Below are 25,503 nucleotides of genomic sequence, written 5' to 3'. Positions count from 1 at the left end.
GAAAGATAGAGAAAGCAAGAAAGAGGTGGTGTGTGACTGAGAAGGTAAACATCAAGGTAATTATGCATTTGCAAAAGCAGGTTAATTGCTCAAGAAAGAGGCAACAATAAAGGCTTGAGATCCAGAAAAAAATGGGATCTAGGGTCCTTGAAAAGCAGTGTTTCAGCTTTGTGTAGGAGACCAGACTGTGGGAGATATACAGGACTGAATCATCTGTCCATTCTTGATCTTGAAAACCAAAAGACAATGTCTATATTGTCCTACTGCCACTAAGCAGAGGCTCATATTGGTACATGGAGTAAATAAAATGGGACATTTTATTCAGAGACAAATATATTCAACATTACAATGAATAGGGTTTTGGTTTCTATAGTGCCAGTAATGAATCCATTCTAATGTGAGCTGGTTTAGTGCACAAACATCACTCAAATAAAGAGCTCACTGTTGGCTGAGTTGTAATGTGAGGGAAGCTAATATAATCATCTAAGAAATATGTTGTTTTGTGAAACATGACAGCATGGGGTGAGTTCAAAAAGAGAAGCCACTGAAAGCCAAAACCAACAGTTCAGACTGCAATAATGTAGCCATTAACTGCATTTGTGTTTCCTCTTAGCATAAAGCAGCTTTACCATTTAATAAAATATTTTACTTAAAGGGGTTATATGACGTTGCTAAAAAGAACATTATTTTGTGTATCTGGTGTAATGCAATGGATTTATGTAGTTTAAGATAAAAAAAAAAAAAACACATTATTTTCCACATAATTTACATTATTGTTTCTCCTCTATGCCCCGCCTTTCTGAAACGCATCGATTTTTACAAAGCTCATCGTTCTGAAAAGCGAGGTGTACACTGATTGGCCAGCTATCCAGTGCGTTGTGATTGGCTAAATGCCTCAAGCATGTGACAGAAATGTTACGCCCCTTACCACAGCGGTTCCCAATCCCAGTCCTCGCACCCCCCTGCTCTGCATATTTTGGATTTCTCTTTTAGTTATCACACCTGATTCATATAACCAGCTCGTTAGAAGAGAGCTACGTGCATGAACTGCGTTCCGATCCGATCGATATGATCCCTGCACTGTGTTCATTGCTCCCTACTCCCTGAGCAGGGGAAACCCGCTGAAGTTTACTTTACTTCCAAACATTCATTCATGGATTTGTGCTGCTGCCTGCAGTGTCTTCACACACAGACGAGTGTGATATCATATATATCTGTAAATAAATACAATTTATATTCACCTCTCGCACACTTTAATGCCGTTTGAATGGAACATATACACTTGTTTCGAACTGGAATCATGGTGGAATATCCGGTGATGTCCACTTTGAAGGTTCATAAAAGTAAAGTGTATGGAAAGCAAAGTTACAATGATATTAAATTAGTGTCATTAATTTAATTTATTTGTATATTCACACTGATGTTAAATTCATGACATTTTCTGATTTGTAACATTACTTTTTATGTAATGCTAAAACACTGCTGGTCACTTTCAGAAGTTATAGTGATTCTTTCTTTTCCAAGATTATATAATTTTCATTTTTAAATATTTTAAAATATAATTGAAATTGATTTTACACACTTTAAGCAATATCGTATCGTGTATCACATATCATATATCGAATATCGCATTTTTTAACAAGGAATAGCAATATCGCACAGCCCTAGCCCCAAAACACCCTTAGACCCCAGAGGTTTAACTTTTATAAAGACTATCTCTTTGGATTTGAGACTTTAGTCTTTGCAACTTTATAGATCTTCTTCATGCACCAAGAGCTTGTAACACTCCAAAGAGAAAGGAAAAATTGAAATCGCATCAAATGACCCCTTCAGAACCTCAGATCAGAACCTCTGAATTTTTTTTTTTATTAACCTGTTCCATTAAAAAACACAGCTTCTTCATTCAGAGATGTCCTGCACTGCTGATTATTTAACACTAAAGTAATACCACTGCATGTTTCACTGCATTAAGTGGACAACACATTCAAGCATCTGTCTGTAATTGTGGATCAAGTTTTGAATTACAGAAGTAATCAAAGTCTGAACAGCTTCTAGTGTGACCTGCCAATAAATTATGGAGTGTAGTGCATCATGAAATAAACCTGGTGTAATTAACTGCAAAAAGTTGACAGATAAGCCAAAGCAGGCAAAGTACAGTCAGCTGTCATTGCATTAGCTATTAGCAGTGACATGACTAAGTCACAGCAATCAGAGATACATTTGTAAGATGAGTAAAGATCTTCAGATTCGGAAACTCATTTTAAATGGATAATAAAAAAGCTTCAGCCTCCTCTGGGATTTCAGGGATACCAGGGATTCCCAAACTTTTTTGTCACCCAAACTTCTTTGACCCAAAATATTTACTTGAAGTATCCCATGAGAAGTCAATGTTTCCATAATCTAATCTAAAACAACTTCAAACTTTTCAACTGTCATCATCTTCCACCGCCCTCTTTAAGAGACCTTACCCCTCCACCCATATGAGAGGAAGTTCCAGTAGGCCGGACTAATGTTTTCCAATCAAGTGTACTGTATGTAAGAGCCACAGCTTAAACAGAATTTTTGGTTTTCTGCCACGTTTTCCTGTTGTCCAGCTAATGAATGTCATGGGCACACCATAGCTGGCTGTAAACATGTAAATGTAGCCAGACAGCCCTGCTGATATTCCACTCCACATCCTGCGTGCAAGGGAAAATGGAATCAATGACTTTCCATGTACGTCAGACCAGTGACAAACTTTGCCCATCCTGAATTGTGAGAATGACCAATGGTAAGGGAAGCTAAAGTCTTTTATGATCCTGCTATCACTATGCTAGTCTGAGTGATACAAAAGTTAAAGTTGTCTGAGAAACTGTACAAAGGACTGTAAAATCAGAGCAACCACTTGAAAGTATGGCTATAAATAATTCCATGATAAATAGAAAGATAATGTGAATATTTCAAGATCTCAAACAATTTGTTGAAGGGGTAGTGTGTCATGTTTTGTGCCACAGACTATAAAAATATCCTTGCCTTGTCAAAGCAGGAAATTACATCATGTGGAGGTGTTTTCAGTAAGTGGACCTGGTCCTTTTCCATGTGTGAATCTTCACAATGTAAAGCCTGACAAATAAGATACAGTCAGAAAAATCCATTTTTTTTTTCAAATGGTTTTCATAGATCATATAGTATGATATAGGGGAATATGGAATTCATACAAACTTATTCAGAGGACCAAACTGAGCAAAATTAGCAATCATGTGGCCAAAAAGTAAAATTAAATTCTGAAAAGCTTGTAATGTAAATCAATTAGATATTTATAACAGCATAGCAGACTGTTTAAATAAAATATAAAATATCAGTCACTCTATATCTCCTATTAATATAGTAAGATGAAATTTACAGTAAATGCTTGGTTTTATGACCAAAGTTCCTTAGTTTTTATTATGGGGGACAACACTAACAGTATAATGCATTACAACACAATGGTGATTGAGAGATAAATAAACATTCCTCAAAAGCCTGGCATTTTAACATGATTTTTCAAAAAAATTATGAATGGATAGTCAAGTAAACTTAAGTTGCTTCAGTCAAGCGTTATTATTATTATTAGAGTTATTCTTATGCTTTCTTTTTCAATAAAGATTTCACATCAAAAAGACACGTACTACAACCTAAAAAGGGGACATTTTGTAGAATAATATCAAAAGGCCTTTTACTTGTTAAAAAAAGACTGTGTGCAATAGAATTTTAAGTAAGGTTTTGATTATATTGATAATTTAGAGGCCTTAGAATGTGCAAATCAAATATGATACGGTAAGGTTTACAGAATAAAGTTTGATTGTATAATTTCAGAGCAGGGACTGTAATTTGGCTCTTAGAGCAGCATGAAGTGTATGTATTGTATGCAGAAATGAAGATTGCTGTGGTTGTTTAATATGCATTCATCAACTCACTGTGTGGTTTGTGGTTACTTTTCATGATTAAAATGTAATTATGCAAATATTTAAACCACACTGGTTAACCATAACAAAAACCAATTTAGGAAAAGTATCTGAAATCCTCAAAATAGCCTTACTATGTACTTGCACCTAATAACCTCCCTTTGGCATAGACTTAGATTTCCTCTGTTCTGTTCTTGGTGGGAAAACTTCCTACTTTCTGGTCTGCTATACTGCATACCAGTCTTCTGTGCAATCTACTGATGGACTTTTAGTGCTTTCTCATTCATGAACCAATCACATTTCAAGCCATCAACTCTAATACTGAGTCAGCAGTTTGATTCTGCTTGGATTACTGCCTCTGTCATGTCATTTGACAGTACATTGCCTCTATTTACTCCACTGGATTACCTCCTGCTCTGGTCAGCTTAGCTGTGTAGTAAAAATTAGCCTAAATTCTTAAAACAGAATCAGATTAAATGGAAAAAGACAAGTGAATCTCAGTTTAGTTGGGCTAAGGAAAGACAGCCAACACCTGATTGGGGGCTGTATTAAATCTGGGCAATTTATAGCTACAGAGAAATAAGAATCATGTATCTTAGTATGCCACTCATAAGCAGAAGTCCAATACCTACCAAATACACCACTCACTTTTCTTTCTAAGATTTTGAGTGGCATAAAATGATGTATTGACATTGAGCAGAGCTTGATTGAGCAGTCCTTGATAAGGACATTTCAGCACTTGGTTCATACATTGTTCTTGGTTCAATCCCAATAACAACTCACCAACTTATTCTGGGAGAGACAAAAACAAGCCAGATATAGCTCTGGAATAAGGTTTCTTCAGTGGCAAATACACCAAATTGTCGGAGATCATGTACGTTCACTTGATTTTAATTAGTTTCCAAATTATCTCTGCTATGTGCATCCTCCGAAGAATCTCCAGTTATATTAAAAATGTCCACTTGCACTGGGTATGCAAGAAAACAAGAACTTCATGTGCACTGGGATGGATCTGAGCTTGAACTTGACATTTTTGAAGCTTTAACCTAATTTTCTTGCTCATCTTTCAGATGATAGCAAATTGCAAAAGGTCCTTGCAGCCTTACCCAAAGAATGAGAGGCAAATACCAGCTAAGCAGATTCAATGGGTGCGTCAAGTTGTCCTTCGTCTGTTGACTGCGAAAGCTTTTTAACACCACCACTTTAACGTTTCATGACAGGAGACCAACGATTCTGTAATGGACAAATAATTGCAAAGGTATGTTTATCTATCTATAGTTCTGCAAGCAAATGATTTTATGATTATTTGCTTATATCGTGGTGACCTTATCCTCTTTTTACCAGCATAATAACCGATACTGCATCTCTTTATGATCCAGCAGCATAAATACACATTTACTTGTATATGTGCTGGGATACAACACCCATAGACTAACAGGACAGAGAAGTACACACCTGAGCTGACAAACATATAGTGTGTATAAGAGAGCATGTTTAATAAAGTGAATAAAACTCTCATATCAGCCACAGAAAAAGGAACACTATGAAGAAAAGAGACAGAAATACATTGACATTGTTAAAGTCTCTCAGTGTGTTCATGCTGAACAGGCAGATGTTTTGTCTGTTTGACATTGGTTCAGCTCAGATTGTTTTGACAGCTATCAAAACGATGCTGCTCATTTAACATCACTTAATCATACTAACATGTAAGAAAGAACAAAACCTTCCTTCAATTGTCCTAAACTCTGTTCTCCTTTTGGCACTGAAAGTCAGATGCATTCCAGTCTAACCTCTCCTGAGCTTACTGTGTGCAAGAGACTGTTCTTGCAACAATTCTTTTGCTGAGGTTATCCTTTCATACTAATCTGGAACCAGCTCTGTCATTACTTCTGTAATGTAATTTGCTCATTACTGATTTTATGTGACTATTAGTAAAAATAAAATAATAAATGCCAATAATTCTGCCCACTTACCTACCACCTGTCTTACACTACTGTTCAAAATTTTTAGTTAGGGGGTGTGCCCGAAGTGTGAATCTGTATTCTGAAAGGCATGGAAAACAAATAACGGTTGCCTGTTACATAACAGTACTTAAAAATTTACAACATTAACAGAGTTAGGAGAGATGACTGAGGACGATGGCGAATGATTTGCAGATTCTGAGCACCACTGACAAACATCTAATCTTGCAAAATATGTGGTAAGTATGTGCGATCGCGAATCTTGAAAGTGAAACTAAAAAGCAATCGTGCATTCAAAAGTTTCAATGCCAGGCATAATAGCGGCTCCCTGATGCCCGCAATTTATATACAGTATAATTACCTAATGATAAAACTCAAAGAGAAAGTATTGAAATACATATTTTCCTCCCATCTCATATTTATTCCCTTAAGGGGTTCTGTAGTACACGTCATTTTCTTTCCGAACACGGTATTGGGACACGCCGGACTGTGGGAGATATGGGGGGAGGGGGAAATCATGATGCCGGCTCAACATTGTGATATCTATCAGCCATCGGCGATGAATGATGGCATCGTCTATTGGCCCAACCTTAGTTCTCGCCATGAATATAGCCATAGATGCTGGATTGGTGTTAAGAAAGAAATAAACAAAAAAACTTGTAAAACCAAAGCTGAATTTTCAGCAGCCAGGCTTCAGTGTCGCATTGCATGATCCTTAAGAAATCATTCTAATATGATGACTTGCTGCTCAAGAAACATTACTTATTTTTATCAATGTTAAATGTTGTATCAATTTTTGTATCAGAAGTTTTTACTCTCATATTTAAGAAATCCAATGCATCCTTGCTAAACAATATTATAAATTTCTTTCACAAATATGTTATGGACACCAAGCTTTTTAACTGTAGATTCTAATATATTCCAATAAATTACTATATATATACACAAATATATATATATATATATATATATATATATATATATATATATATATATATATATATATATATATACTGAACAAAATTATAAACACAACACTTTTGTTTTTGCCCCCATTTTTCATGAGCTGAACTCAAACATCTAAAACTTTTTCTATGTACACAAAAGGCACATTTCTCTCAAATATTGTTCACAAATCTGTCTAAATCTGTGTTAGTGAGCACTTCTCCTTTGCCGAGATAATCCATCCACCTCACAGGTGTGGCATATCAAGATGCTGATTAGACAGCATAATTACCTGTGCAATACACCTGTGCAATAATTATGCTGTCTAATCAACATCTTGATATGCTACACCTGTGAGGTGGATGGATTATCTCGGCAAAGGAGAAGTGCTCACTAACACAGATTTAGACAGATTTGTGAACAATATTTGAGAGAAATAGGCCTTTTGTGTACATAGAAAAAGTCTTAGATCTTTGAGTTCAGCTCATGAAAAATGGGGGCAAAAACAAAAGTGTTGCATTTATAATTTTGTTCAGTGTATATATAACAGTAGGTGGACAACCAAAATGCCTATTACCGCCACCACAGGGCCACGGCATTAATTGCAATCAGTCGCGTGTTAAAGTCGTTCACGAAACTACCGCCAGGTGGCGCAAAGGGACAGTTTGCAAACTGACTGGAATTATATGTTGTTTTGTAAACGGAGATCAGATAACAAAATAAAACAACAGTAACATGATAATATAACATTATAACATCTTTAAAAATCATTAGAAAATGAATTTAAAATGAATTTTTAGAAAGTTTATTTCAAAACATGAGATCGTAGGTTGTAGGCTGTAGGCCTAATACATCCAAAAAAAAAGAAAAAAAAAATTACATTTACACAAAGGCTCTTACTTCATGTTATGTTTATTAAACAGTCATTATGAAAACCATTAAAGCTACACAATCTCCTTATGTTGTATTAAGGGGCTTTCATTTCGATCAACAGGCTAATGAAAGTTTTTGAATGAAAAATCCTGACCTTGGCCGGTAGTCCTCTGTACAAGGCTGCACATTCATGAGACTCTATTCGCGTCACAATTTACTTTGACTCACACCATAAATAAATAAATAAATAAATAAATAAAATAAAAAACCTTGAAACAAAAAAAAGTTGTGAGAAATCAAGATTAATAGGCTTAAAACAACATGAAAATCTAGAAATCGTACAAAAAGTAGGATATTAACTTGGAATATTTAGATTACATTTAAGGAGGTGTGCATTATGGCATAAAAAATAAAACGATTGAAAAGGTGTCTTATTGTTGAGTGTTATAGGCTAGCACATGTTCTCAGCAATGTTTTCAGAATAGCAAACAGTGGTCCCGGACTGAAAAATAAGCGTAAATCAAAAAATTAATAACGTATTTTAAAAAATTAATAAGCATTTATCAAAACTTTAAACATGTTTAAAATCATATTGCACAAAATGTAAATATTAATGCTAAATTATCTGACTTGCGCACAAAATCACGTTTTCTTTGGTTATATTTCTTTGCTTTTTCTGCTCTCAGACGATTTCTGCTAATATTTTTATTTTTTGTATGCTTATGCTGCTTTTCCCCTCGCTCTTGTTTCCATGTTCCGCGCTTGCTTTTCCAAATGTTGCGGTTAGAGTTTCATGTAAATCAGGGTGGGTTTAAGCGTCGTCATTGGTCCACTAGTTCTAGATTGACAGCTCCTCCTCTAGCCAATCAGATGAAGAGGGGCCGTGACATCACTCCAACGTGCCTCATTAGCTGCCGATGTTCAGTGTTGTTCACTTGTACAGGTGAAAATGGACAGCTGTCAACTGGGATACATCTTTCTATACAGGACACCTTTATGTCTGCCTGTCACTGCTGAACGCCTGCCTGGCAATCTGTAAATTAATTATGAATAAATGAATGTAATGTTTTGCATTGATTAGGCTAGATCTGACTACTGATCAATGAAAGCGATAGTGTTGCAGAGGAGACAGTTACAGAGGCCAGGTGGATTTGATATACACAATGATTTATTTGCAAATTGTGTTTATTTTACATAAACACTATGCAACATATGCAACAAGCTACATATATAATTGCATAACACTATCATAATGTTTTTAATATATAAAGTTAGAATACAGCGACAATATGAAAGTGAAACAGCCAGCAGGTAGCAGCAAGTAGCCTATCTTTAGAGTAAGACATTAAATCATTAATTCAAACGGCAGATTCATTCAGTGAGGAATAAAGTGAATCATTCAATATAATGCTGCTGTGTGTTGCTTGTAGGAAACTGTTCTGCTGTGGCTTTGTTTGGACTCTTCATCAAGCAAAATGAGAAAATAGGTACAATATTAAACTATTGATTTTATACTACAGTTCAATAAAGATTTTCAATGGAGCTGATATTCATGGAAAACACTCTTCCTCATGTGATATTGCTTAACTGTATATCATTTTATAATCTCAGAGTAACACAAAATGTGATAAATCTTACATAGCCTACTGTACATGAAAGAAAAAGCTGCAAAACTGTTTTTGCAACAAAACAAAAAAATCCATGACAAGAAATAAGCAAAATATTGCCTACAGACAGTTAACAATTATGAGCAATATACAGCAAACTGTGTATAATAACCATAAGACTTATTATCAGGCAGGTATGGGTGAGCCAGGCACATCAATGACTTTGCGAGGCCGGTGCTTATTGTGGCTGCTCCCTTTCGCAAAGTGGCCATAGGCGAATAAATACAGGTTAACCACGACAGGTCACTAGGACGGCTCATTTAACGCAAACGGATCACCAGGCAGGCATAAAGCAGTGAGAGGAAGACACATATAAAGGTGTCCTGTATAGAAAGATGTATCCCAGTTGACAGCTGTCCATTTTCACCTGTACATGTGAACAACACTGAACGTCGGCAGCTAGTGAGGTGCACTGGAGTGATGTCACCGCCCCTCTTCATCTGATTGGCTAGAGAAGGAGCTGTCAATCTAGAACTAGTGGACCAATGACGACGCTTAAACCCGCCCTGATTTACATGAAACCTTAACCGCAACATTTGGAAAAGCAAGCGCGGAACATGGAAACAAGAGCGAGGGGAAAAGCAGCATAAGCATACAAAAAATAAAAATATGAGCAGAAATCGTCTGAGAGCTGAAAAAAAACAGAGAAATATAACCAAGGAAAACATGATTTTGTGCGCAAGTCAGACAATATTTGCATTCATATTTCAATTTTGTGCAATATGATTTTAAATGTGTTTAAAGTTTTGATTCATGCTTATTAATTTTTAAAAATGCGTTATTAATTTTTTGATTTATGCTTATTATTTTTCAATCCGTGACTATTGTTTGCTATTCTGAAAATTATGCTTTCACTTTTAAATCTTGTACATTATATTTTTACTTGCGCTTTTTAAATTTTGTTTTCACACTTGTTATTTTTTATCCTTGACTGCAATACTTTAGGCGGGATTCTGATCCCATAGGCTTAAAACTTACATTTAATAATTTGCTGATGTATTTCAGCAGGTCACACATAGCCTACTTATTCGTTATTTGGCCTTTTTTAACACATTTTATTCCCGTATACAGAGCCCATGACATGCCGAAAATTATGTCTGTGAATTAAGAAATTTATGATTTTTTTATTGTTCCTTTATTTTTATTCAAAACGTGTTTAAATAATAATTAAACCTTTTTTAATAATAATAATAATAATAATAATAATAATACTGATAATAATACAGTTTAGCATACAGAGTTTGGGCGTATGGGAGAGGCAGAATTAGCCTTATAATTGTGAAAAAGGAGACATTTAATTTATTTATTCATAAATTAAAGTTTTCTTGTCGGCTGCAAGATGAAATTCATGGTGCTGACTCTCATCTTCAAGTACTGGACGCGCCTTTAGAGAGATATGCAACCTTCAAAGAATACATAATCAGGGAGTATTTGATTTCGTTTTGAATTGGTTCATTTCAAAGTAGACATTTCAAGCTTTCTGTATAGGCCTATATATTTCTCATGTATGTGAGGCACCCCAAATTTAAGTTATTTCATTACCAGGAAAAAATTAAAGTGATCGCGAGGGTGCCTCCCTGTCATGCATGCACATTAATAATTTTTCACAAAAAAACTTGAATATGAATAAAAATACAGCACATTTCTTTTAGGTTACAGTATGGTATCTGTATTAAAAATAAATCTTCACAAGTCTACAACTGAGACAGATGCAGTTATAACCTGTAAATTGAAGGCTATTTGACGTTTTAAAATGATCTAAGATGTTCATGCTCCAATTTGTTGATCATAAGTTGTTCTTGATCAAGATTAAACGGATGTGTGACTCTCATAAACTTGTTTTAATAAATCTCTTTTGCATTAGATGATACAGATACAAAGCAGGTTATGTTAAATATTATTGTACAAATAATTATAAAATGCTATAGACTGCGAAAAAGATTGCAGTTTCATATTTTGCATATGCATTACAAAGTTATGTTGTAATAAATGAAAATATTTTTTTTACATGCAGTGATACAAAATAAAACCAAACAAGATTTGCAATGAAGGAAAAATATGTAGACATAAGAATAAATTATGTAACCCGACAGCACATCTCTTGCGTGTCGCACTAAGCATCATGCGCGCTGCACAAATCTTGCACTCTAATAAACTCCTGCATTTAAATGCGGCTGCAATTTTTTATTATTATTTATTTATTTATTTATTTTTTACTTAAATTGTATGAAAGTGAGTAAAGAAGGCTCCCTTTAAATAGCTGAAGTTGTAAATAATTTTTTTTTCTTTAAGCGTGAGGACATTTTATTAATCTGTCACTTCTTTTCAGTTTCAGTGATTTAGCTAAATCATGGCAAGGTTTAATTTATTCTTTTCTTGTTTTAATTAGGCCTAAATAATGGGATTGAAATTATACAGTGCCTCACGTTTTACTAAAATAAAGGAAAGAATTCATAAAACAAGCAACAATTTCTTAATGAGTGTATACAGATATCTTTTCCCCAAGTAGTTCTCTGTCAAAATAAAGGACAGGTAATGAATAACAAAGTATGTGCGTGACAAAAATGTATGCTGTTTTATTAAAGGCATTTTAGAAATATAAATTAAAAACATACTTGACAAATATTAAGTAATGTGAGAATATTGACATTTTGCATATAAATCCATGTATGTAGCCTACCCTACTAAAATAGGCTACCACTTAATGCTCCAATGCAAAGTAAACTGCCATTTCTTTAGGATAATATAACATATTATTCATATTATATAAATAATACTGCACACCTGTTAAATGTTTCAAATCTAAAATATGATGTAATACTGTGTAGCTTAGTGTAAATATAAGCACAGGCTCATAGGCCTGACATTTATCCTGCTTGAATTCTTTCTAAGATGTGATTACTTCATAAGTAGGCTACTAAATTTTAATCTGTGAATATTAAATATTTTTACTACTGTGTTTTTCTTTAATCTTCCCCAACTGCAGTCGTCAAATGTAACACATTGGCAAGGTAAAGCTGATGGCTATTTGCGAAAATGCTCTTTGATGTGTTTGCTTGATAACTTGTGGTTAAAGTGCCACTCAGCGGTCAAAAGCTGCAAATGCACTTTGCAGACGCAGCGGTGGCGGCGGCGGCACTGGCACCCACGGCGGTAAAAAGCTAATTCTGGTTGGCCACCTACTGTATATATAATTTTTCTACCACATGTAAAAGCCTGCAGTACAACTTTCAATGTGCAATGTAAACTAAATTATTTTGTCTGGCACAATAATGTAATATCTTTTATTTTATCTTTTAATTATCTTTTCTCATCAAACTGATATATGAGCAACATATTGACACATGAAGTTAATTTCAATCATTATTCAGAACACAACTGATTTGATTACAATGGAAACTTGATTGACAGCTCTAGTCTACATCCATTTGGCTGCAGCAGGGAAGTGGCACTTTTAACCATGAGAAAGAAAACTTGCTGATGAGAGCGAGGGCAGAGCTGTGCCCTTGAGCACAACAGCAGGTCACCACTCTTTCACAGGTGAAGCACTTTGCATAATCTCCCCATTAAATACACCTCTCTGCACACAGGACACAGCGACTCACACAGTGAATACCTATCAGACTGGAGAACATTAAGAGTTCAGAATGAAAATATCCTCTGTTGAATTAACCTGTCCAGAGAGAGAGAGGATTTCAAATTATCTTAAAATAACTGCTTAAGTGTGCTCATGTAAAACCTCTTGCTCTGTGGTTGCTAGGTGGTTACATACTGGACAAGACAAAATGTCCACCCTCAAGCCTCTATAATATTTTGGTATCTAGATATCCTTTTATGGTCCGGTAGAGGAAAATCTGGAGAAAATAAATCATCTTTTGAACCACTAACTCAAGCAAGACCATCTTTATAAACTACAAACTGCTTTGGACAGTAAACATTGTTAAAATAACTAGGTGAGTTTGTATATACAAGTATCATGAACCATCAGTACTGTAGCTGTTTTCTTTGTAGTGGATAGAGAATTTTTTGAAGTTCAGAAATCCAGAACAAAATTCCTTTTCCTTTGTTGTTGTCCAAAACAACTAACACTGCTGACATGTAGATATTGCACACTTAATGACTGATGAGCTGGACAAAGAAAACAAACAGAGCTGTTGTTCTAATGACCAGTACTGTTTTTACTGCTCCTTCACCAAATGCTCATACAATACGATCAAAACGCTCTCTCTATCATTTCCCTTCAACAAAACACTTGGCATCTAAGTTCAATATTACACAGACCCTAAAACACGTGGACAATGTGAACCTAGTCACCCATGGGGTGTTGGAACTCTCTTCAATCCTTTTTTGAACATGCAACTGCATTCTTTTCCTCCAGTTTCTCACTATTTTTCTAATCCACCCTGACCTGCCAACAGAGCACAGGCTGGTGCTTTTCATTTCAGAACTGATCTGAAAATAGCCTCACTGTTGAGCCATATTTGAATGAGAGAGTCATCTGAATGGCTGCTTAGCGCAGGCACCAGTTCATTCTCCACTCAGCTGACTGCAAATAACACCCTATTGCTTCCAACACTGCTGCCATTAAACATGCGATCCGTCTACTTGGATAAACACAAATGGAATAAAGTTTCAAAGTCACTTTGATTTCGGTTCAAAAAAACTTATTTTATGGATTTTTAGGATAGTTGCTTTTGACTTCCTTCCTTGGTATATCTCAGCTGTAGCAGAAGGGAATGTGTGGACAGATAAAATGAGCTTCCCCTTCCAATGAACCACCTCATTCTCACAACATGAAGCCGAACACCAGCTCTGACTCAGAGACTATAACCTAAGCTGACCTTAAAAAAGTATTTCTACTGTGAAGATTACAAGGTTTGAATCTCTTCTGTCTCACTGGATCCAGGAGTTGGGGGAGTTGAAAAGTCAAAGAAAAATTATATACAGTTGTGTATGTTATACATATTTCAAACATTTTGGTCCAATTTAAGCCCAGTTCAGACTATGCAATTTTAGCCCGATTTTGGAACAATCTGCTTGACGTAGAGTGTCAGTGGGGATTCATAAATGACAATGAGCTTTGGGATGCAAGATTCACTCGTTATGTCTTGTGTAGTGTGTCATAGTGGACGACAACCAATGCCACGTCTGCGGTGCTTCACGATGTCACCTCAGAAAGACTAGCACATTTAATTTTTAATCCAAGAAGAGTTCCATCATATCTGTGACACTTGCCAATAGGAAGACAGAAGCGCCTTCGTACAAGCATTCTAACAAGCTGAAATGAAAGAGAGACAATGGTATCGATCCTGCTACTGTAGGTGGAATTTTACAAATGGAGGAAATGTTCATGGAGCTATGGCAATAATACTCCTGCATTTATGGATGTTTACTCGAGGGACTACTGTGACAGAGTGAAAAAAATCTTTAATGAACACTATTTTACCTCAGTTCTCTTTAACAGTCCATACTATTCTCTTCATGCGATCCAGATTTGTGTCCACTGTCAGGTTTTCTATGTTTTTTGGGCTTTTCTGATGCCAAGACAGGGCAAAACACGCTGGAAATTTGCTGGTCATTGTTTACACTCATAGCACCTTCTGTCTAGTCCCATCGTATCAATAACAGCATGCACGTTTTTGAAGACAGCAAACGATGAATGGTTGAGTAGAAACATGTAGTCTAACATGTTTCTTGTTCACAACATGACAAGATTTTAGGAGTCACAATCGCATAATTTAACACAGTGACTGTTGTAATCAACAACAAAAAAATTGTGTAGTCTGATCCAGGCTTTAGATGTAGTCATTACACAGTACTGACCCACTTTACATGAAGTGTCTTTAACTACTATGTATTATGTATAATTTCCCTCCTTTAGAATCAGTAATTCCCCTATAGCAAGAAAATGCCAATTCAAAGATGGACGAACATAATCATGTACTATTGCACTGTAGATAGGTTGTCATAAGCAAGAAGTGTCAATCAGTTCATATTTTTCATACTGTACAAGTTGTCTAGATATTGTGCTGGGAACAAAAGAAATCTGTATTTTAATAGGAATGTAACAAATGGATTTTCATGAAGACGTTTACAATCCTCTAAAGTTCAGCAAACAGAACAGAACAAAATATAAGCTACACTGTGATTAAAGATTCTACATGGTAAATGCATTAACAGTTTATCAGAGGGCATCTAACTCTAGCCAACCACAGACATATTTCATTGTACTGGGCAAGTGGTCAAAACACTGTGCTCTGAATTAATGATTTCATACAGATCGGAAGTTCAGCCAAAATATGAGGGTTTGTAGCCATATATTTAGCCAGACATGTTCCAACATACTGTTATCACTTAACTTATATAGTACTGAATATTGCATTTATTATTCACTAACTCATTGAAAATTAATATATTTGTTACTAAATTACGTTTACAGCCATAATACACCCACAACTGTAGGTCTAATTTTAAAATGTTAAAATATTCCAGATGTGAGGCATCTAAATGTTATCTTTATAGCAAAATGTCTATTAGGGTGGTCTTTATGAGGGGGAGGCATCCACCTATGGTGGAGGGGAGCGTTTCACTCTGGTCCTTGTGGAAACTCATTCTTATGACTGAGCTGCCTGACATGAAGTTAGTGACGACAGATCTACAGCGTAGACTCATGGAGTGCAGCTGTTTCAAAATGATGTTCAAATCACATTCTTGGTAGATTTATTAAATGTTGACTCTTTCAAAGGCAGACTCATTTATCAGTCCAAGCCTTCTACATCATAAATGAATCATAACTAAAAATAATATTTTATAAATCAGAGATCTAGTTTGAGATTAAGAGTGTCATAAAAATGAACATTCATAGCACTGTAACTGATAGTTGTTCAAACAATCTTTACTTTTGCCAAAGGGTGTAAACCTGTAGAGGTAGATAAAGCCTAACCTCAGCTGAGGAGTGTTTGTGTGTTAGCAGCATAAGAACCTACTGTTTCATCTCAAATGCACACACACACATATACACACAAACACACAGTGTTTGGCAGCATTTTCCATCGTAGATAAGGCTCCTGCAGTGGTAAACTGGCAGTCAGCCACGATCTCTGTGCCAGACAACACACATCCTCATTTACCAGCCACACACACATCAAGACTTCAAATTCCAGTAAATCTCACAAAGACTTGTGGCCTAACAAAGAAGACAAACCTCTGGGAACTCAGTTTTCAGAAAACTCATGATTTTCACACATGTATCAAGCACAATTCCATCACCAGGACAGAAGACGATTACAATAACACTGTAATTGAACTGAATGTCAGCTTCCATGAGCCACTGAAAGTAAGTCAAGAACAGATACAGCTATATCAAAATATGAAGTGATATGAAGAAAGAGATACCCAAGAGACTGAAAGATGTTCAGGAGGACAGAGATATAAAGCAGACTGTTGCTTTCCATCTCTGCAGTTAAAGCTGGCTGAAATGAAGCAAACTTTGAAATGGAAATGCAATAGAAAATTTATCCCCTGGGGTGGATTGTGGACATGTAACACACACATAGAGTTAATCTCTTTTTCTACCACACTGAGGCTCTTTTCATTCAGTGATAATCAGCACATTTCTAGCACACACACTGATATCCACATAACTAGATTTTTAAATATTCAGAAAAAATTTGAGTGGTTCTTGCAAGTCCCACCACAGCTCTAAGGTGGTTGTCAAGGTGTAGCTATGCAGTTGCTAAGGTGTTTCTAAGCCCAAAGAGCCTATTCTTACTCTGTGTATCAACCAAAGCATTTTTTCCCTATACTAGCATATTTCCTTAATTGTTTTCAATGGGAGTGCCGTGTTTTTTTTAAACACCAGCAGCGTGACGAGCACTGAGCTCTTTTTCATGTTGAGTGCTGGCCACTTGGGAGTTTTTTCTTGCCACCGAGAGATGAAGAATGTCAAAAAGGGGGGAAAGGGGTAGGACGACACTTTATTTTGACTTTGATTCAAAATTGAAAGGGAATGTAGAAAGTGGACAATGGATGATGATAGATGGATAATCGTTTCATTTGAATGACATATATGACTTAAATATGGCTTGTGTGTCTACTTTAAAGTAAACCGTGGGATTTCTTGTTATTTTATTGCCCGCAGTATAAAAAAATGCAAATCTTTGTAACAAGCCACATGATTTGAGGTATCAGTCATGTTCTTGGCAAAAACGTGTGGTGGGAAAGTCTACGTTTACTTAGTGTTAGTGGTTTGATCAAATGTCTAAACTTAAGTATAAACAACAGGAAAATTATGCTTGCTGTTTCTGGGATGTGTCTTGACAGCATGTACACACAGCAGTGATGAAGAGCAATGGGATCCAGACAAGTGTGGATAAAAGCTCCATTTATCATCCAACCTACATTTACCCCCTACAGCTGCACACTGATACTGGGCACAACTGTGAGTGAAACAGCAAAACAGAGCCAAAGACACAGGAGAGGGACGAAAAGATGCAGAACAGACAGAACAAACCAAATATATAGAGAAAAAAAGAGAAAATGTAGGACATAATAAAAGACAGACAGTAATTATATCATGTGGTTAAACACGAATGAATGATAATACAAGACATCCACAGCTGTGATATGTTAGTCAGACCTGTGTCCGGATCTTCCACCCGGGTTTCCTGGTTCCCCATGCCTGCTACTCGCTGCTCCACAGAAGACACTAATCCATCAGAGCAGAGCTCCAACACACCTGAGAGAGCACACTTGCTTTGCCGCCCGTGTGTACTGTAGACAATGAGACAGAGTTGTTTGTCCTCTCCCCTCGTCCTGTCAGCTGTGAATCAGCAGCCAGACAACCTTCCTGCTGACTGTCAGTCTGTCCAAGTGCAACTCTCTTAGTCGTCTACTCATTCACTTGTTCTGTCTCTCTCTCTGTCCCTCAGCTGCAGCAGGAGTGTATTCAGTGTGTTATTAGACGTGTCTCTGTTTTGGGGGTGTGGCTTCCCTCTATCACATATCTGCTCCTCCTCCTGCTGAAGCATGAAAATTAGAGCAAGCAGCTCCCTCTTCTATCTTACACTGTCTCTCCTTTGCTTTACCTCTATCTTCAGAAATGAAGAGTATATAGGACTTGATGAGAGGAACACACTAAAAGAAATGGATGAGGAGGCTCTATTTGTTTCCTTCCACATGTGCATTTTATCTGACCTCAATCGTCTGCTCTGTAGCAGAGAACACTGTGTGATACACTAGGACACACATGTGCAGAGCCACACCGTGTTTTTGTCATAGACTGCTGCTGCATTATCACAGAATAGGAGATTAGAGCCCCCTAGTTAGACTGATCATTTTCTGTTCTCCATAGGAGGCATGAAAAGATAAATGTGTTATTTTCTTTAGCTCCTTCCCTCCCCCTCATTCTCTATTCATGTAAAATGCATATGAGTTAAATATTCATGCTAGCAAAAAAAAAAAAAAAAAAAAACACGTCATCTTTGCCTGAATCTGTCCCTGGCTTGACAATGCAGACAGAATGCATATCTCTGCTGCTCATTTCATCTCTCTTTTTTTTTCTTCTCAATAAGTTTTAATATTATATTTTATCTCATGTAGAGTGGGGTCTAAAAGTCTGATACCACTGGTGAAAAGGTCTCTAATTTACAATTATCTAACTTAATACATTAATTTCATTACAAATTATACTATCGGCATAAACAATTGATTTAAAAGTTTAATTAAAAATCAACATACGTTCCAGTTTTTTTGGTTTGTCTCTCTTTTGCTTTAATGACAGCAACACTTAAGCTGAATGAACTCCACAAGCGTCAAACCTAAAGATCGTGTTCTCCAGCTTGATTTGACATGAAGTTCAATAGGCTCTTTGAATTAAAGGAGACATATTTATACCCCTTTTTACAATATGTAATATAAGTCTCTGGTGTCCCCAGAATGTGTCTGCGAAGTTTCAGCTCAAAATACTCCACAGATCATTTATTATATCATCTTGAAAATGATATAAAAAAAAAGTCAATATAAAAAAGTTATATAAAAAGTTATATAAAAAAGTTCTCATTCACACAGAAGTTTACGTTAAAAACGCATGAGTTTCAAAAAACAGTCAGTTATGTCTGTGAAGGTAAATTGCTGGGAAATAAATCACATGTTCATTTTAGATCTGTGTGGCAGCAGCAATATACAGTAAATAAATCAATAAATCCACTGCCCTCTTGACTCATCTGAGGCTGGGACTCTAAATAATGTTCTGTTCTAACATTTCTAAAACAGAGGGAGTTACTATGCATGTCTCAAATCCCTGCTGAGGTAATGGCCCTACCAACGTTGTGCAGGTGGCGAGATTTCAGCAACCACAATAGTCGTTTAGTGTTTCAAACTAGTAAGTGCTTAAGCTGTTTTAGCAGCATTAAGATTGACATACTCCTCTAATAATATTGTATATCATGGCACAATGCAGATCAAGGTCAAGTCAGTGATGGGTAGCCTTACTTTCACACAGTCTGTGAAAACAAATCCAAATAACTCAGCACAGGAGAATCATTTCTTCACCCTGCCATGTTAAATGCTGGGTTAAATACAACCCAGCGCTGGGTTTGTCCATATTTTACCCAACACTGGGTTGTATTTAACCCAGCATTTTTTAGAGTGAGAAGGTCAAACCAGCATTAATATTTAAAAAGGCAATCCGTATGGTTTGCAATATGGAAGCAATCAGGGAACACACTGAAGGCAGAACCTCTGATTAACTCTGGGCTAAATAGACAACACAAGATAAAGATGAAAAAATGTCAAAAAATATTAGTTGCTAGGAATATAAAGCAATTTTACGGGCATTGCAAGCATCTCTGCTATCAGCCAAGTGTTCATGCTGTTAATTTTAAATGTCAATTTGCTACCTAATTTTCTAGAAAGAAATTGATCAATTTAATGCATCCTTGTTAAGTAAATGAATCAATTTCTTTCGAACAATAAAGAAAAATCTTTTGAACAGTAGTATTTTTACAGAATTTATTTTGCAGAGCTGCAACACTGCCTACATTCAAGAGAGATTACCACGGCAGCTCTAACTAATTATCCATCAACGTCAGCTGAGCCAGACTGTGAGTCTGAACTCCTGTAAGCTGACAGTGCCAATGCACTATTCACACGTATGCTAAATCCACAACACTGAGTCATACACTTAATACGTCTCACAATGACATAAGCGCTATTACATCCAGCCTAATTGTCCACATAAGCACCCAGTCTCTATATGGTGACTGATACAGCATCACAGATCTTTGTGAAGTGTTGTGTATTGGAAACTGAATAAATAGGATCGTTAATTAATGAGACAGAATGACATTTGACCTTAAGCAAAATGTTGTCCACTAACACATGCATAGATGTTATTTATAGAAGAGAGACCATGGATGTGCCTCTCTCTTCATTTCTCTTTGGAGACCTAACAGCAAAGGAAAGTTTAATTTAAATATTGATGAGGCCCTGTTATGGTTGGCTAAGGTGACGTGAGTTGTCATATACTGTAGCAGTGGCTGCAAAGGATTCTTAATGCCTGCTTCAAACTTTATTTGGCGATTCATAACTATTTTACATTCTGACAAATTGGTGGCTAATTCATGTGAATCTTATTTGAACATTTTTGTATGAACTAATGTCCCACTAAGGGTTATGTGTAGGGGTGGAACTTTTTTTTTAAATAAATGCAGCTTGGGTGAACATAAAAGACATCTTTCTGCCCGCTCCTTTTTTTTAATACCCATAAAACATCAAAAAAAATTAACGATCTCAAACTTTTAAACCTTTTTCTATTTCAGATAAAGAATATAGGAATGCTTTAAAAATGATGGGCCACAGAAGATTTTTATTCCACATAAATGACATGAGGGTGATGTGAATAACGGCACAATTTGAGGATTTAGGTGAACTATCTCTTTACAAAAAAACAAATAAAAATCCCATATTTCCTAGAATAATTTTGTCTAGTATGTAACCATGATGATATCAATTATATTCTATCTATTCTATTTTTCATGTCCTCATTCACCCCACTAATTGAGCACATTAGCACCTCCTTTGCCTACAGATAAAACAGCCATCCTAGCATCACAAAGAATTTCAAAGAACTCTGCTACACCCTGACACTGGCATTGTACCACAGAGCCAATCCCACAGAAGTGATGCAGGCAGACAGCATTCCTGTTCAACACAATGTCTAACTTGCATCTTTTTTCCATGTGTGGGAATGTTGATGAAAGAGCAGTTATTAAAATCAGATTCCATCAGTCCAGTGCAACAAGTTAAATATGACCCTAACAATGTTCAAAGAGAACACATGCACTCTACAAAGACACAGTGCCTCATAACATTTCTCAAAAACAATCCAATTAGAAGTGAATTAAACCCTTTTTATACCATTTTTAACCCTGTTTCCATAATCTAAGACTGGAGAAAAATCATGTTTTCCATATTATATCAGCTTTGGATTCTGTTTATTTCTGCTAAGAACACAAATCAACTACCTTTTTTCTTCTAGTACAGTCCAAGTCCAATGAATGATCTTTTTTAAATATTGAAGTGCCCCCACCTGCATACAACAGAGCCTGTCCATAAACCAACAGATGCATTAAAAAGGAACTCAGAGTCAGAACTAATGCATCGCAGAACAGGAAATGAATCAAAGGGATCTTCATTATCAGAAAACAGTGTCCTGGTGCCCTCTAGAGGTGATCATCTGCACTCACAAAACCTGTGCTGTGATTTTTTTTATTTATATTTTATATTTTATTTATATTTTATTCCAAGACATTAAAGGGATAGTTCTAACTACTTAAAAAATTAAATTCTTATATTATTTACTCATGCTCATGTTGTTTTAAACCTGTACGACTTTCTTTCTTTAGATCATAAAAAAAGTTTGGTTACAAACATTTAAAAATATATATATTTTAGTCTGTACCAAATTTTGGACATAAAGGTTGAGTAAATGATGACAAATTAAATAGTCTGTTTGTTTGTTTACAATTTCATCATATTTCATGTACTGAGTGCATCTCCTGTGTTTAAATATCTTTATTATGAAAAATGGACATTTGAAATATAAAGTATTCAATCCAAACAATACTTCCCAGTTAAGATATAAATTAAGCATTATTTAAGTCATTGCTGAGTAATTTTAAGACTTCACACTATTAGGAAATCTTGCATGACTTTATTAGTTTTATGAGATTGTAAGATATAAAATCCTACTTGAAGCGCTGCGTGGTCTATTGTCTGAAAGCTCAGAGATGGCTCCTGTGGTGACGGTCTTCTTTATGCGGGAGACTGCAGCCACTGAACCCAGAACAGGTTTAGCCAGAGCATCATCACTGCTCGCTCTTTTTATCTATGCACAAAAACATTAGCACTGTCAGTGAATCAGATGAGAATCTAATTTCTGATTAAATATAATACGTAATACTTTGTGAAATGAAATTACAATTTAAGTATTGTGACTTTTAATCCATGTCTGTTATCTCAGAGGCCATCTATGAAATTATCTTTTAGCATCATTCATGCATCTATAATGTACATTTGTCTAGGAAAATGATTCATATATATTATATAGTACCTACTTCTGACCAGCAACAGCAAAGGCAATGCAATGACAACCTCTTTGGATCAGAATAAATAACATGACATTATTCTGGACCCAAACAGTGAATTTAGCCAAAAGGTGGCAAGTTTGCAATTCTGCCAAATATTTGTAAATATGCCAAAAATTGACATATTTCACATATGAGGATGATGAGGAAAATATTGTAATTTTAATTTGCCCTATGTACAGTACATGTGTACATCTTTGGGCATCACATCTTGCAGTTTATTTAGTGTTTTCCACCACTTTTGTTCTCCATTCTGTGTGTTTTTTTTTTTTTTTTTTTGTCAGTGTCCCATCACTCCCACCACTCATCCATACCACTGGCTTATTAGATTAGTGTTACAGCTCACCTTGCTGAGTCGCAGATCAGAGGCAATGGTGCTGGACGATCTAGAGGTCTTCATCCCAAAGTTGCTGGAATATGAGCTTTGGGAGCTGTTGGCAGACAGCTTTGCACGCTCTGGGGCTCCCATCCTGGGCAGTGCTGCCTTGGCGGTGCCCCCTTTCAACATGGTCTTCTCAGTTCACAACTCTCACTACTAGTTCTGAAGACAAAGCAAGAGGAAGCAGAGGTTCAGAGTTAGATGGTTGAGTTCAGATTGTAGCACAGGAAATAGTTTAATCCTTATGGGATTGCGGAATACAAACACTTAAAACAATCTAAATTCATCAGAATCAGAAACATCCATTGTTCATTATAACACACAGATTCTATGTATTCTTGCATGTTTGTTTAATAAACATTTTGGCTTGCTTGGTAATAAAGCAAACATATTTTAACAATATTGTACCCAACCCAAACCCGACAAAAACTGAAAAAAAAAGAAAAGTTTTTTGCTTATATCTTAGGGTGTGCATTGATTTGGATTTGTAATTAATGGAACTTTTTATAAAACTATTCAAATATTTTATTCTAAAATAATTTATTGTACGGTAAAATTACCATTGTCCTTAAGAATCTGTGCATAGGGGACTACTTGATCATGGAGGGAAAAATAGAGAGTAATTTCAAGTTGGTATTAAAATTTCACAGTAACGCCTGAATCAGACAATGGTTTATTTGTTTCCAGGATTCAATGTAGTGCTAATTAAATCATTCAGAATTCTGCAAGTTTTCAATCCAAAAAAAGTGAAAAAAAGAGCAGCAAAGAAACCGCAAGGAATACCCTTCCAGGAAGATGCAGGATCCTTCAAAAGATATCTTCTTAATGCAAGTGAAAGTGGGCCAATTTAGTGGGAGAGAGATGAGGAAGAGAGAGAGAGCGAAAGTGAAAGAGACACAACCTAAAGATAAATCTGAAGAGGGTTCCTGTGACTAAACATGTCCTATTATTAAGTAATCAAACGCCCCTATCAGAGACCCAGCATCCTGAATGCAGTGCAGGTCTCACCCTAGAAGATCTCTAAAACTATTAATGCACAGAGACTGAGTGACTCATAATGAATGCAGGAAATATCAGTGAACAAAGCAGAGGTAATTTGAGAGGAGTGGACAGGTGGCCATTGACTGAAAGAGACATGAGTGCTCTTCAAAACAGAGGGTGAGGGAGCTAATGTATTTTGTAGAGAGCTGAACATTTACCCTTGTGGGTTGCTCTCACTGATTTGAATGATGGTGGGGTGCAAATGTACACAGGCCCAACTATTAACAATGTCCCAAGAGATATGTAATAATAAATATATGAAAAGCAGAACCTTACTAGTAAGACTTCAGTTGCTCCACCTTTCACTCTCTCTGTTCTTATCTTCCCATTCAAAAACAGCAATAAATAGCCTAATATTCAAGTATAACTTGAACTATTCGTCTCACTGTAGGGTGTACTGAAGGTCACTATAACAACCTATGACTAATAAAATGGTACCAGGTACTTCCTGGTACCAGGAGATGAAAACAATATATCATCTAAAATTTGCTCAAAATATCAAACATGTCTGATATCTTCTGACTAGATATGACAAATTACGAGTTTTGGCAAGTACTGAATTTTGTCTTTGTTCCAACAAAATTATGACAAACTAATATTATAAGTGAAATTGAGGGGGAAAAAGAATTACAAGTTCAGACGGAAAAAAAAATTAAAAATGGGTCTCAGGTCAAAAAATTGTCAAGCTGGTTTATCATTTTTAATTTTCCTAAAATTAGTGATTATCTTCATGTGAAAACCACCAGTGTTGTATGTTTATTGTACTTATTTTCTGCCACAGCAGTCATCTTTGTTTGTCACGGTTCACACTGCAGGGAGGAGCGAGGAGACGAGGAGACGTAGAATAACATAAATAGTCTTTAATAAATGAAAACACAGGCGATATACCAACACAAAAGCTTGAGCATGAACATAAAGAAGCTCAGAGAACGTAACGAGTTGACCAGACAAAGGAGAACTGAACAGGCAGGAACTTGTCTGTATTTATTTCAGCAAACATTTAAAAGAAGATCTGATTAATGTGAATCTTTAATTAGACTTCTCCACTAGATGTCACCCTCTTATTTA

General features: G+C 35.9%; 1 protein-coding gene across 3 annotated transcripts in view; it reads right to left on the bottom strand.

The window, feature by feature from the left end:
- Positions 1-25,503, bottom strand: part of LOC109086671 (cytospin-B-like) — a 146,901-nt gene that overhangs the window by 72,448 nt on the left and 48,950 nt on the right. For 2 of the 3 annotated variants that reach the window (XM_042724836.1, XM_042724837.1), the window contains 2 exons: positions 23,362-23,556; positions 22,621-22,756 (listed from right to left, as the gene is read on the bottom strand). In XM_042724836.1, coding sequence (XP_042580770.1) covers positions 22,621-22,756; positions 23,362-23,523 — 298 coding nt within the window. In that variant the 5' untranslated portion in view covers positions 23,524-23,556. Of the gene's footprint in view, positions 1-18,007; positions 18,346-22,620; positions 22,757-23,361; positions 23,557-25,503 lie in introns of those variants that run through there. The other variant, XM_042724838.1, reaches the window with a different exon arrangement.

This window comes from Cyprinus carpio, chromosome B5, assembly GCF_018340385.1.
Source record: "Cyprinus carpio isolate SPL01 chromosome B5, ASM1834038v1, whole genome shotgun sequence".
Taxonomy (NCBI): domain Eukaryota; kingdom Metazoa; phylum Chordata; class Actinopteri; order Cypriniformes; family Cyprinidae; genus Cyprinus; species Cyprinus carpio.
The sequence above is the reverse complement of the archived record's forward strand: the minus strand, read 5'-3'. Positions and strand labels throughout refer to the sequence as shown.